The 14,494-nt window shown below is 35.4% G+C and overlaps 1 protein-coding gene across 1 annotated transcript in view; it reads right to left on the bottom strand.

Annotated features, from left to right (window-relative positions):
- The window catches only part of LOC139741947 (uncharacterized), a 115,241-nt gene extending 112,321 nt beyond the window's left edge, over positions 1-2,920 (bottom strand). The window contains exons 1-2 of the mRNA XM_071652515.1: positions 2,828-2,920; positions 98-341 (exon numbers count right to left, since the gene is read on the bottom strand). Of these exons, the coding sequence (XP_071508616.1) occupies positions 98-341; positions 2,828-2,889 (306 nt within the window). The 5' untranslated portion in view covers positions 2,890-2,920. The remainder of the gene's footprint in view (positions 1-97; positions 342-2,827) is intronic.
- Between the last annotated feature and the right edge of the window lie 11,574 nt (positions 2,921-14,494).

Below are 14,494 nucleotides of genomic sequence, written 5' to 3'. Positions count from 1 at the left end.
TATTTATACATTTACGACACTTGAGAAGGGTTGAGTTGTATGTTTTCAACTTGGCAAGTGTGGAAACTCTGAAATCTTAAAAGCATTTCACCACTACCTGTGATGTGTTCTGGAAGATGTGACGCGCGTATTCTGGTGAGGTTGTGACGTCGCCGCCTTCGTTGCCCGGAACTTGAGGCAAAGAACGACCCACTGTAAGGGGATCAGTACTGTTGTCTTGTGACGCCACAGGATCTCTTGCGTCTTGTATGAAGCTGGTTAATTTGTCTACAGGATACAGTTTCAAGTGGCCTCTTTCGAAGTCAACATTTGACTGACTTGAAGTGTCCACACACCAAAATCTATTATTGCACGAATGTGGAAAAAGGACAGAAAATTAAAACATGTCCAATTGTGATAGTGCACCTCAAAACGAACATAAAGTCGCACACACTGATTTTGCGTGAGGACTGAAAATAAGTGGAATGGGTCAACCTAACCGAACTTGACTTTTTCATATTTTCTGAAAGAGCGGGTCTTCTTTTACATTATGCTAAAATTTGGGATCATAAAACGGGCAGGAAAGTGTGTTTTTTAGCATTTTATCTCGAACATTTTTGATAGAATAGTGTGATTAGGTGTGTCTTTAGAATCCCTTTTTCATTTCTGAAAAACCTTGTCCACACTCTTCACTTTCAACTCTAATAACTTTTGAAAGGATTGTGCTACTGCTTTGAAAGTTGACATTAATTATGGACAGAATGTGTTAATAAGGCATGCTTAATTTCAGTTTAATCTGATAATCTCTTCATTGTTGTTACTCTGGTGGTTTACTTCCTGTTTTTTGTCCCATTCATCGCACAGCCAGCACGGTTTGGTAAAGATTAAGCGCTTTCCATAGACACTGTACTTCAGAGCCTCTTTTCTCAGTTCACACTTTTCCTGAGTTTGTGCTTTCTTTCCAATATTTAGATAGGTTAGGAGAGTCCATTTGATTTGAGTTATACATCATTTTAAAGCTTAAAGTCTGCTCTTTTAGAATATGGTCTTAACTAAAAATTCATGTCTGGCGACTTTTTGTTCGTTTTGAGGTGCAGGGTCACAATTTATTTTTGTACATCAACCTACAGAATGATATTAGGTAGAACAGCGTTTAAAGAGGAAACATTGAATGAAAACGTGCCCCTCTGCATATCTTAACATCAAAATAAAGCAACGAAATAACAGCTGGTATGTATTAAAAGTGTCACTTATAAAAATTCAACATTTTGTGAGTTTCATCTTCCAAATTCTGATATAAGATATGAATATTTCAAATACTTATAATGTGATTATGTGTAAATACAGTTGCGGAAAACATCCCTCAAGAAATTCCCAATATACTGATAAACGTTTTGCTGATTTCTTTAATTAGTATATTTTCTTTTCCAATCTTTTACTCTTACCACTACCAATGAGGTAATTGATATTGAATTTCGGTAAGAAAAATTAAAAAACAGCGCGATATAGTGATATAAAAGTATTTTCATTTAAATAGGTGTAATTTTTTCTATTGCGGACCGTTTGACGCATACTTTTAATTCGTCAATGTTTAATGGTCTGTATCCGGAACAAATGCAAATTCATCAAGTTATACACTCCTATCTAAGAGTAAAGATATGTTAGATATCAATAATTACAGGGCTATGTTTTTTGTATCACGTCCTCCAGGAAATTTTATATAAAAGAAAGGGGGATTTTGTAAAAATGTGTTCTTAAAGACTCTCTAGTGGTTTTCTAAAAAAAAAACAAAAACATAATACCTGTCACGTCTTTTGAATTTGTTGATAAAGTTGCACACCGTTTAGATCACCCAGATTTAACTTATATCTTTCTGACCTTCTCCGAGGTCTTCGACAAAAACCATAATAATGCCCCGCTACGGTATACGTGAGAAGGCCTTGGAGTGGTTTAGTACTTACCTAACTGTTCTTCACAAAATAACTATTATGGGGTTTTTTTGGTCTTTATTTAACGGAACTCTATTATGAGAGACAAAGCCACATACTAGCTCATTGGACTCGCTGTTGTTTACTGTCTATATTAATGATTTTGTGTTCCTCTGATGTCTTATCATTCATAATTTTTGCCAACGATTGAATGCATTTCCCCCATGATGACCCAAATGCTCTTGTGCACACAGTTAATTATGAGTTATGAAACTTATGTTAGGGATTACGAGCGAATAATTTGTTTTTGAATACAAATAAAAGGAAACGACTGCATATTACGCTTTTCAGTAACACCTTGTATAATTTAGATATTCAAACTTGTTTGGGTGCCTAGTCCGCAAAAGTGTTTTACATATTACTCTTTTATTACAGAAAATAAGAATTTCTTATTGATAATGTTTCTAAAATACTATTATTTCACATAATATAGATGTTGTTAATAGACTTAAGTTGTCCATCCCTCTACATTCGTGATGTATATTCTATGCGTCCCTGATGTTAACCTTTAATCATTAGTATGAGCAAACACGCATGAAACATAATTGGATACCGTTTTACTGTTTAAGAAAGCTCTTCGAATCGTAATCGTTTCTGAAAATTAGAGATTGACTTTTATTTTAGTTACAGCAATTTACGTATAATGTTATACTAAAAACTGCATTGCATTTACATTTGTCAGCAGCGTTGGAGATGTAGAAGTATATGTCTCAATTTGACACTGTTTAATATAGAGTGCATGTTGATTAATGTATAGAGAAATTCTCATTATAAAGATGCATTGTTTCTTGCAAATACATATTAACATATTGATTTAAAAAGATATAAAAGAGATATTTGGCATTTTTTCAAAGGCTCACCTTTTCTCGGCAATGGCCAGAACGACAGACAGTGTGATGACAATACCAACAATGATCCACATTATTACGTCGACGACATTCAAGTTTCGCAAATGATCTTTTTGACAAAGAAAGATTAAATATTTATGATGAAATTGAGTTAAGGCAGCAGAAATTCAAGCTGACTTTCTTTTCTTTGGAAATTTCGTGGCAGCAAGCATAACTTCACTTTTATGTTTGCTTTTTTGTAGTGTATGATATATCCCTCTTTACATAAAAAAGGAGGTAATTAAGCATATCATGATTTTTAAAATGTGACCCTGCACCTCAAAACAAACAAAAAGTCGCCAGACATGAATTTTTAGTTAAGACCATATTCTAAAAGAGCAGACTTTAAGCTTTAAAATGATGTATAACTCAAATCAAATGGACTCTCCTAATCTATCTAAATAGTGGAAAGAAAACACAAACTCAGGAAAAGTGTGAACTGAGAAAAGAGGCTCTGAAGTACAGTGTCTATTCAAGCGCTTAATCTTTACCAAACCGTGCTGGCTGTGCGATGAATGGGACAAAAAAACAGGAAGTAAACCACCAGAATAACAACAATGAAGGGATTATTAGATTAAACTGAAATTAGGCATGCCTCATTAACACATTCTGTCCATAATTAATGCCAACTTTCAAAGCAGTAGCGCTATCCTTTCAAAAGTGAAGAGTGTGGACAAGGTTTTTCAGAAATGAAAAAGGGATTCTAAAGACACACCTAATCACACTATTCTACCAAAAAAGTTCGAGATAAACTGCTAAAAAATACACTTTCCTGCCCGTTTCATGATACTAAATTTTAGCATAATGTAAAAGAAGACCCGCTCTTTCAGAAAATATGAAAAAGTCAAGTTCGGTTAGGTTGACCCATTTCACTTATTTTCAGTCCTCACGTCCTCACGTTTTGAGGTGCACGGTCACATTTGTAATGCGCATTTAAGTATATTAGCTACGTATGTAATTATGTTATTAATATCATATATTATATATATTATTAATTGTACTATTTAAGACAAATCATTTTGCTCCACTTCGCACCACTGTAAGACCCGGAAGCGTGTGGATTCATGGGTGAGCCGATTCATTCGCTGCTCCCAGGGGTACATTCGAAATCCTCAAATATAGCACCGGTCAGCGAATATTTTCATGATTGTGCATTGAGGCGACTACAGCCGAGATTCTTCCAGCTATGTGTCTACTTACATACATTCATAGACCTACTTCCAAAGAGATTCCCCACAGGAATTCTCGAGTTACTGTATAATATATATTCGAACCGGGCCACCCTCCCCACCCTATAATTATGATACCCCAGTAGACGCAAATCAGGCATATGCACGGCTGTGTATGGACAATGAAAAGGATGTCAGAGAGAAAAATTGGACTTAACATGCTGATAGTCATTCATCTGCTTCACCTACCTGAAGGTGGGCCAAGAGCGCCCTTTTCATCCTCTGCAAAGAAAGTAATTAAACAGAAAGAATTATGAAAGTTTAAGGATTTTAGTCGAAAGATGTGTTGAGATAACCTTTGCACAAGAATGGAGGGGAAAGAAATAACCAACAAAACAAAGTGCACTCCTGTTATATCGAAGTCCTTGGGACCGACAATTTCCTTACGATATAACGAAATTACGCTACAACCGAACAAATTCATTACACGCAAACCATCGATATATTGCACGTTGTATAATAAATAATTTCACATTTAGGGCAGTAGAAGCAAACCAGGTCTAAGCACTGGCTGCGTAGAGACAATTAGAAGGAAGTCAGAGAGATATAAAAAAAATAGGAATTAACATGCTGAAAGTCGTTTATCTACTTCACTTACCTGATCTAGGATAAACGGTCATTTCTGTTAAGAAACAAACAAAAAAAGTAAGAATTACGAAATTTGAAGATTATAGTGGAAAGACTTGTCGAGTTAAGCTCTAGCCAAGAATTGAGGAGAAAGATATAAACAACTAAAGGGCAATGCACTCCCGTTATAGCGAAGTCCTTGGGGCCGACAGTTATCTGTCGTTATATCGAAATTTCGTTACAACCGAACAAATGCATTATGTTGAACACATAAAAACCCTCCATATATTGCATGTTTTTTATTAAATACTCATCAAAATCTACAAAGCAGTCTCAAATGCGATAAACACTATCTCATTGATTTTTATTTCTATATCACATTTCAGAGAGAGCTTAAAGTTGTCTGGGCTTTCATGCCTAGTTTGTACACACATGTTTCGATTGTGATGGTTTAGGATCGGTCGCAGTTCATTCTTATAAAAATGCATTATTCCGAAGGTTCCTTATTCCCGATGCTCGTTATTCCGGAGGTTCGCTATTCTCAAGATTCGTCATTTCTTAGCTTTGTTAATCCGAAAATAAAATAAGATTTTTGATTTCAATATATTTAATTATTCCGAAGACATGTTCATTTTACAATGAAATCGTGACCCCTCACTCGTAACGAATGTGACCGAAATAATCATTTCAAATTTATGGCAGCATAGAACCAAAATTAGGCATAAGCACCAGCTGTGCAAGGACAATGAAAAGGGTGTCGAACAGAAAAATAGGACTCGACATGCTCAAAGTCATTCAGCTGCTTTACTCACCTGAAAGATAATAATCTCCCGATTCCTCTCCTTCAAAGAAAATAGATAAGCAAAGAGGAAGAATTACGAAAACTTTAAGATTTCAGTCGTAAGACTTGTTTGGTTAACCTCTGCACAAGAATATAACAGACAGAAAAAACAGCAAAAACAAGAGAACAGTGCACTCCCTTTATACCGAAGTCTCTTGAACAATTTCTTCCGTTATATCGAAATGTCGTTACAACCGAACAAGTGCATTATGTTTAAAACACACAAACCATGACTATATTGCAAGTTGTTTACTGTATACTCATCGGACTTTAAGAATCGTATATGATATATGATATTTTGTACCATGTTAATGAAATTGGACAAAATTGATGTAGGCCTATTTGAAAAAAAAGGCATACAGGGTATAAATCACTAAATCAAGTCAAATCGAATCAAACTAATTCTCCAGGGAAAAAATGTGTGACACAGAGAGCGAAAGCACATCGATTCATATTTAAACACCTTGAAGTATGAAGCGTTTGCCCTGGACTTGCATATCAAGCTTTGACATAGAATTTGAATCTTACATAGAGTAAAAAAAGAATATTTGTTCGACTTTTTTTTGTATGAATAAAATTTTATCCACAGTCTTATAGAGGAAATTGTATACTTACCCTTGTAACATGTAACGTTTGTTTTGAATGCCACTGGGGTGTTAATGAACGTATGCTTTATCTGTAGCTTTATCTGATGGGACAGTGATAAAAAGGGGGATGTTTTTGTGTGCTCCGTGATCGGAGTCACATACGATCTATCGGAGAGTTCATCCAGAAATTGAATCCAAATCACTGAGTGATTAGCAGACTGAATTTCAGAGAGAAGTCGGTGTCCATGAGGTGCTAGGAAAACCCAACTATCGCCGTTGGCAAGACAGGTTTCATTACACAATATCTCCTGCTGTAGTGGCTTTCCCGAACAGTTTACAGCAAAGTCTGGGTGAGATTTGAGAAGAGAAAAAAATGCAAGTCAACTGGTGTATGCCTTGATAAGAGTATAAAGTAATTGGCAGATACAGTCGATGCGAGAAAATCTTGCTGGCTGCGCAACAACAACAAACCTTTCTATTACAGGAAAAAGTAAATTAGTTCTCTTTTTATTTTCGATATATTTTCCCTATTTTCTTCTTCAAACGTCTAGTAATTTTGTTTCACAATCCTCTATATAATTATTGTACCTTACTGTAGCGGCAGTATTGATTTATTCAAGAAATATTTGATTGGAACAATTTAGACTGTTACACCCCCTTTAAGGTGCAGATCGTTACCTTGGATACACCGTCAAGTGCGCATTCCTTCGGTTGCTTGCGCACTGATTTTGCTTTACGTACTATAAAGTATGCTGTATGCGTACTACATGATAGCCACGCAAAAGATATGGGCCAAGATGTAAGACACGATCAAAACAGAATGAGTTTGGATCTGTGATTGATTTACTTTAGGAACCTAAACAGTTTGGTAAGAGAAATTATGATGGAAAACAGACGAATATTTGATTGCTGTAGCTTTGTTTAATCCTTTATGTAGTGATATGTGTTGTGTTGTTAGCTTGTAATTGAGTTCAGAATTTAGGTTGACAAAACGATTCGATACGGTGTTCGTATAGAAAGTGATTATACGTAGAACAGTACGGTACGCTGTAGGTATTGATTATTGTACATGATTCCTGCTTAGCAGGCAGGGAAGAGAAATGTTGGAAGTGTGAGTGTATGATTGAAGCTTACAACACTGTGTATGTTTTATTTAGGAATAATGTAAGACTCCATATTCAGAAGAATATTGTGTCATGGTTATATAGGAATGAGAATCAGATAAAGGGATTCAATTTTGTCACTTTCACAGAGCTGTATACGTACTGTTAGATTTACACAAGTACATGTACGTATACCGTACGGTTCATACAGTCCCATACATTACTGCAGTTACAGGGCTAATTTATTCAATGTTTGTGAAGGGTTACTTCCTTTTTTGGTGTATCACATGGATGTGGAGGTGTCAAAAGGAAAGACATTCATGGGTTTAAAGGGAAAGATGACTTTGGATTTATTTTATTGTAAGAAAGGCAGGCTGCATTTTTGGATAGTGTTGTAGGGATGCAATTGCATCATTTGAACTGAATTATGTGAGTGATAGAGATAAAGGTCATTTGATAATGTACACTTTGTTTGAATGATCAAAGTAAACAAGTGTGATAGAGTCAGGTCATTTAGAACAATATTATTATCTCATGGTGCAGTGTATTGGACACTGAGAAATGCAGTACATGTACCATACATCAAATATTGAGTCAGAATTTGTCTCTGCAGGACATTCATGTGTTAATGTTTAGGACTGAACACCGAACACTTGCATATTTAGTGCACTGCATATGATTGCATGCATTTGGGTTAACAGTGTAAGGTTGTTACTGTTGTTTATGTTAGTTGCACAAATCGAAAGGTGTTTCGATTATTACAAGTATTAAGTATATTTGGAAGACACAGAAATAATTACACTTGACAAGCTGTTCAAGGTAGTGATAACTAAGCATTTATTATTTCTTTTCTCTTTTTATAGCGAACCACAAGTTCGGGTTCGACAGCAGTATGCAAGCACACAAGTACACAAGTTGGTGTGTTCCACAAGTTTTGGTTCAACACAAGTTTGTGTTTGTTACAAGTACACGAGTCCAGCTGGTATTGATGTCTTCAATAAATGAACGAACCTGTGCGTTCCAACTGTGACTGACTGAAGTAAACTCTCACCTTTATGTAGTACGTGTCTACACTTACCAAAGACTGCAATCTTTGAGCTATTTCAATCAAACAGAGTTGAAACATTTCCCTTAATCCAAAAGTCTATGCGAAAATCTGAAGAGGAGCTTGAATTTTGAAGGTTTTGTTATATTTCAATTCATGTAGTAAATTGATAGTGTAAATGGAACCCCACGGAGCCTTCAGAAAATAGACGGTGAGTCAGTGGTGCTACCTTTGATATTGGGCATTAAAATTAATGCATTTGTTACAGGAACTTCCGTAGCCCTATCTAGTTTGGGGTTACAATGATAGCACCTTATCCTATCACAGTGGCTGCAGTAATGCTTGAAATACCCATTTGTGTCACAAATCGGCTGTACTTGTTAAGACTCATAACTTCAATTTCTCAGGACGTAAATTTCTAAGAAACGGATTATAGTTGTATTTTGTTTTCATATTATGCTAGTATAAATAATCAATGGGCTTTGAACATCAAAATTTTAATGATTATCGTACCTGATTTGGGCATTTCTCTTTTGTGTGAATGTCCTCTTATGGATTTTGCAATTGAAATGAGAATATTATCTGCTAAGCATTTCTCGTTTGTGTAACGAAATGCTACATGTGATTGTTTAAGATAGAAAGAAGAGAGTATACGTACAAGTCTCGTGGGCTTCTACAGAAGAAAAAGCGATGAACAGATTGTAATTGATGACACCAGAAAACAAGACAAAAAGAAATATTTTTCTCTCCATCCTGTAAATCCAATATCAATCGCGCATCAGTAGAAAAACTGAGATGCAGATTACTACTGGTCAAGGTCTGACAGTAATTTAATTCCGAGGAGATGGAAGTCTCCAATACTAAGTTTTAAACATGTTAACAGAACAACACCCAAACGAGCACTTTCTAGTGTTCTATGCCTGTAACGACTCTGCGCGAAAAATAGAGCCTTTGTGCGCAGTCAAACTGCGCAACTACGTAATGGCCACTCCCTGCACGGATTTGAGTGAAACTGACCGTGCTTCGTTAAAGTAATTATCTCGCTAATTGCCAGTGGTTTCAAGAAAGCAATAAAACAAAAAGTCTTCAATATTACTTCAGAATATCACTCGTATTTCGATATTTTTTCGGCTTTATTTCAATTTCCGTGATTATGATGGTTATTGAATGTTTTATGGAATAGGCCTTTCCTATAATACACTTGACAGATGGGGAAGTATCTCACCACACTATTTTCGCCAATAATGCAGTAAGCATTCTGCAACTTTAACAACTTTCAAGGTCATGTGGTTCTGTATAATCAAATACACAATAACGCATGATGCATAAACATGCGCAATGTGTACGTACACATTTCGAGTCAAATAAGTGGAAGGGCTGGTCGATGTTTTGTATGTCGCCGTTGATTTTCGTATCAATATTCGAGTCACGTCAGTGAGAGGACAAGTCAAGAATGGAATTGATGCTAATATGGAGTTTTAGGTTAAACAATAGCGAAGGAGAAAAGAATATGGACGCACATCGCAGATAACATCGACTAACAGCGTCGTGCCTTGAGGGCAATTTTGCTGAAAGCAAATGTATTTTATTACTATTGTTGTTGTTGTTATTATTATTAGTATTATCATTATTATCATTATCATTGTAATAGCCACCCCCTTGAATCGCATATTTGGTACAATCTGTAAAGTGAGCTCCTTTAAATCACACGGAGGAAAAAAAAAGAACGATTCCTTGTTGCTGGTAAATCTTTGTGTTAGGAATAAAAAGAACGAGATCGACTGCGCGTAATGAGAGTGCCAAACTATCCTGCCTTTATTTGAATGTGCTGTGTGAAACTAAAAGTTCTGTAAAGCAGAATTTCATTTAAAAAAGACGTCTCAGTAAATTCCCAGAGATTTCAATGACTGCGGCGCAGCTATACAATATGGCTTTTATCAACCACTTTACTGATGTAATTCACTCTGGATGCCTTTTTGTTCTGACAGAACAGACATGTAGTGTGTATACAATGTATCTATATATAAACATATTTTGTGCATTTAAGTATGCTTTTCCTCACGATCATAAGCCATATCATACCCATTACCGTAATATATACAGTTCGTGTAGCAGTGAACGAGATTTGTGAAACGTGATGACGCACGTTACCATGAAATTTAGAAGAAAAAAGATACTGCAAAACATAATAATTAACGATGAAAGTTTGGAACGTACGTAACCATGAAATTTATAAGAAAAAAGATACTACAAAACATGATAATTAACGATGAAAGTTTGGAAACGAAAAAGAATTCATGATATTAATCATATCATTTTCATTTATAGTTTAGTACTTGTAGAATAAACTGAGAGCGTTTTTTGTATTGTATTTTTTTTTGTCTTGAATGTACTCTTTGTCCTGTAGACTGAGAAAAATAGGTTCAACATTGCAACTTTCTGATCTGAAAGGTGCAATATAGCACCTGTAAAGGTACAAAGTTGAACCTATTAATCGAGTGTAACGTTAAAGTAGTTTTGGTTGAGAACTAATTTTAGATTTCTTACATTTTGGGTTAGATAATGAGAAACCTCTTATGAAATATGAAAGAGCATGTTATTCCATGAGGAATTCAACATCAATTGATGACAATTGATTTTTGAAATGGCTGAGATATCCAAAACAGAGCGATTCTTAAAGTGTGGGACACTCACTTTATTACGATCGCTTTGTTTTACTTTGTTTTTGGATGTTTCAGTCATTCCAAACCCGATTTTCATCAAATAACTTTGAATTCCTTTTAAAATGGTATGCTTTGTACTATTAATAAGTGTTTTCTTGGTATCTCACAAAAAGTTCAATGCCCAATTCTCATCTCCACCAATACTGTACCATCCCTTTAACTCCATGGAAGCTTATCTCTTGCCTTTGCTAATAATAAATGAATTATATTCACATAAAATTATATAAAGAAACAAAATACATATATTGCAGGATGAGTGCTCCCCGATTCATCCTACATGTATACAGTAAATGGTTTCATAACGTCGGAGGAGTGCTCCCCAATTTATCTTACAAGTATACTGTAAATGGTTTCACAATGCCAGGTTTAATTCCATCCATGTACCACACCGGGCTTGCTACAATATGTGTGGACATCCTGACCATCCATACCAGGAAGTAGAGACGTGGAGATTTGTGTGAGTGACGCTTTTACTTGTGGTTTATATGATGAACTAATTGAAGACAAGGGACTGTATTTTTAAAGACAAATCTTATGCAAATCTTTCATGAATGTGGGTAAAATAAACGTTTCTAGTTTAGACATGTAATGCTATATCAATAATCAATGTATAACTACGTGTATCAATGATCGACAAGCTGAATGAGCTTCAACAATGGAACATAATAAAACAATAGGCCTTTAATCTTAGTCTGGTTAGAAAGTACGGATGGCAATTGCACATTGTAAAACAATAGGCCTACTAATCTTATTTCGAACTGAATATATGATTGCGCATGTCGGGCGCACTCTATCCACACAACCTGAAAAATGGCTCTCTTTGAATTACAACAAAAAACAATATCTTGCGTCTGACTGTTTGTCATGATCTCAAATACAATGAATGCAATTAAGAAGAGATGTGTAAAGTTGTAACCCTACAAAGAAATATTCCCCATGATAGACAGGACCTTTTTGTCATTGATGTCTATCTGCAAATGTGTTGTATTGTTAGGCGCACCCGACACAAGCTGTGCTTTTGGAGTTACACCTGCTTTAATGTACATAAATTCCCATTGTTTACAAATATTCATTGTAATGATTTTTGATACTGGAGAATAGAAATGTAACTTTGAAATTGAACTGACTTTGATCAAGCAATCCCATGTGTCAAGGAATTGGGAAACCCTTATGGTGGTGGGCTGTTTCAAGACGACACATCATTCATTGTTATTATCCCTTCTTAGATCTCTCAAAAGGAATACTAAAACATGGAGTATCGTAAGATTCCTACAACCAAACACCCCCTCCCCACCCAAAAAAAAAATCCGAAGGACAGCTTTATCTATGATGAAGAGTATACTGCTTTAAATTTTATACATATATCTTGAATCATTAACGTTGAAATGTAAAATCAGTCTATGTTCATTTAAACTTTTGACGATGATGATAACATTAAACAAGTAAGATTATCTTTATGAACACATAATACGTCATCGCAGTTTGAAATAGATTTTATTCAAATAAGTTCTTCATTTTCTAATTTAATGAAGCCCCAATACAATTGTTCGTTTCCTTTCTTCAAAATTAAGAGTTAGTCTTTCACTCTCATTGTTCATTTTCATTTTATTTCTTTTATTTTTATTTCCTTGTCCACGCAATGAACATGTATAATGCATTCCATGTAAAATAACAACGTAGATAAATGCATTTGCTTTTTTCGTGCTGTTTGACTTGTCAGCTGGACAAGTTTCTGCATTTCATGTGTTGCAACCAATTTGAATGCATATTTAATATACATTCCACAGTTCCACACGCTTGTATGTTTCATGAACTCGACAGAGAGAGATAGGAAATGGGATGGACAAAGACATGAAATACATAGCAGATAAGCTAAGCTATTCACAATCTTGTACGTATTTTACTCTACAGGTCTTTTGTATCCAAACAAAAGACCTCAACATAAAAAAGAGAGAAACTGTCGGAACGCTGTAAGCCCGACATTAAAGCTGGATTGCAAAGTGAATGGAGACATTATGATGATGTAGGAGACGGACATGAGGAGAGAAATTATAGCTAAAACAAAAATAAAGTGGATGCATAATGCCTATAAAGAGTTTTACAATGTAACATACACGTATGCACAACATGCATTGCATATGGAATTTCTACGCTCGCTCAAGGAAGCTCTCCAATCTTTCCTCCACTTGATTGATTGATTGATTTTATTGGTTCCTCTATTATATCATTGCTCATGTAGATACATACACATATAATATACATTACTGGTGCCATACCGGTGTACATATACATACACTGTAAGCATTAATTGTTAACAAGATAAGTTTCTTCATTGCCTTTACAATGTACAACAAAACATAACACTAATGCAATGAATAACACAGGAGGTCTACAGCTTAAGCATTGCTTGATTTGCATGCAGCCCTCATAAATAATACATGACATATAGGAACATAGGAGGGAGGGATGACTTGTATAGAGATAGCATAGAAGAAAGGAGAGAGGAGAGGTCTGTCTGCTTTCGCTAATACACAAAGTTGGATCACCTGGATCACTGAATAGTAAAACATGGCAAAGAATGTTCTCAACAAGGTACAGGTGAACAGTTACAGGTCATGGTCGGTTACATAAAATTACGCAATAAATTTAGAACGGCGATATTTCCACGAGGCAATTTCATAAACAATGCAATTACAATGACATTTTAAGCTCACTGATGTCCAGAGAGCAGCATTGTCTTTAAAGCTTTCTTCAAAGAGTGCATAGATTTTAACGTTAGAATTTCAGAAGGTAGAGAGTTCCAAATATCGGGTCAAGTGTGTCTGATAGATTTCACAGCCATCTTTGTTTTAGGATTTTGTTAATGAAATTTATCAGATTGCCTAGTGGGATAAGAATGTATATCCTTGTTTAACTGAAATAATGAGAAAAAAGAAGAAGATGGGAACAGACCGTTATATAAACGAAACATAAAAAGGGAATTTTGAAAAAAAAGAGTCATTTACCTTTAGTGTTTTTGATTCTACGAACAAAGGATATGAAAGGTCCCGAAAACCTAAATTAGTGCACATACGCATAGCTTTCTTTTGTAGGAGCAATTATACTGTAAATGTGACCTTTTACCTCTTCGCCACTTCGCCTCAACTGTTACCATGCCAACCCGCGGATACTGTTAGACTGTGCATACATACAGTTTTCAGAATAGGGTTGACACATAGATTACAAGTACAGACCCAAAGACGTGAAATTTCCCAAATAAGATGTGAAACATTACAATCATGGTACGTACCACTAACGTTCCTTGCGACACTACTCAAAAGATAAGATGCTTCAATGTGTTCATTGTTGTGATACTTGGCATAAACCTAGTGTTGTATTAGTAGCCAAGCTCGGTGGTCTAGTGGAGACGTCGCGACGCTTTTCCGGAGATCAGGAGGTCGCAGGTTTGAATCCTGCTCGAGTATGTACGTCTGTGTGACTTTTATCATGGTCAATACTAAAAAAATATAAAAAAATGATCAATTCAGTAATTATTTAAGGTAATT

The sequence above is a fragment of the Diadema antillarum genome, unplaced genomic scaffold (genome assembly GCF_040938485.1).
Source record: "Diadema antillarum isolate AM-2024a unplaced genomic scaffold, OU_Dant_1.0 seq00000965_RagTag, whole genome shotgun sequence".
Classification (NCBI taxonomy): domain Eukaryota; kingdom Metazoa; phylum Echinodermata; class Echinoidea; order Diadematoida; family Diadematidae; genus Diadema; species Diadema antillarum.
Note: the sequence above shows the minus strand (reverse complement) of the source record. Positions and strands in the feature narration are given on the sequence as shown.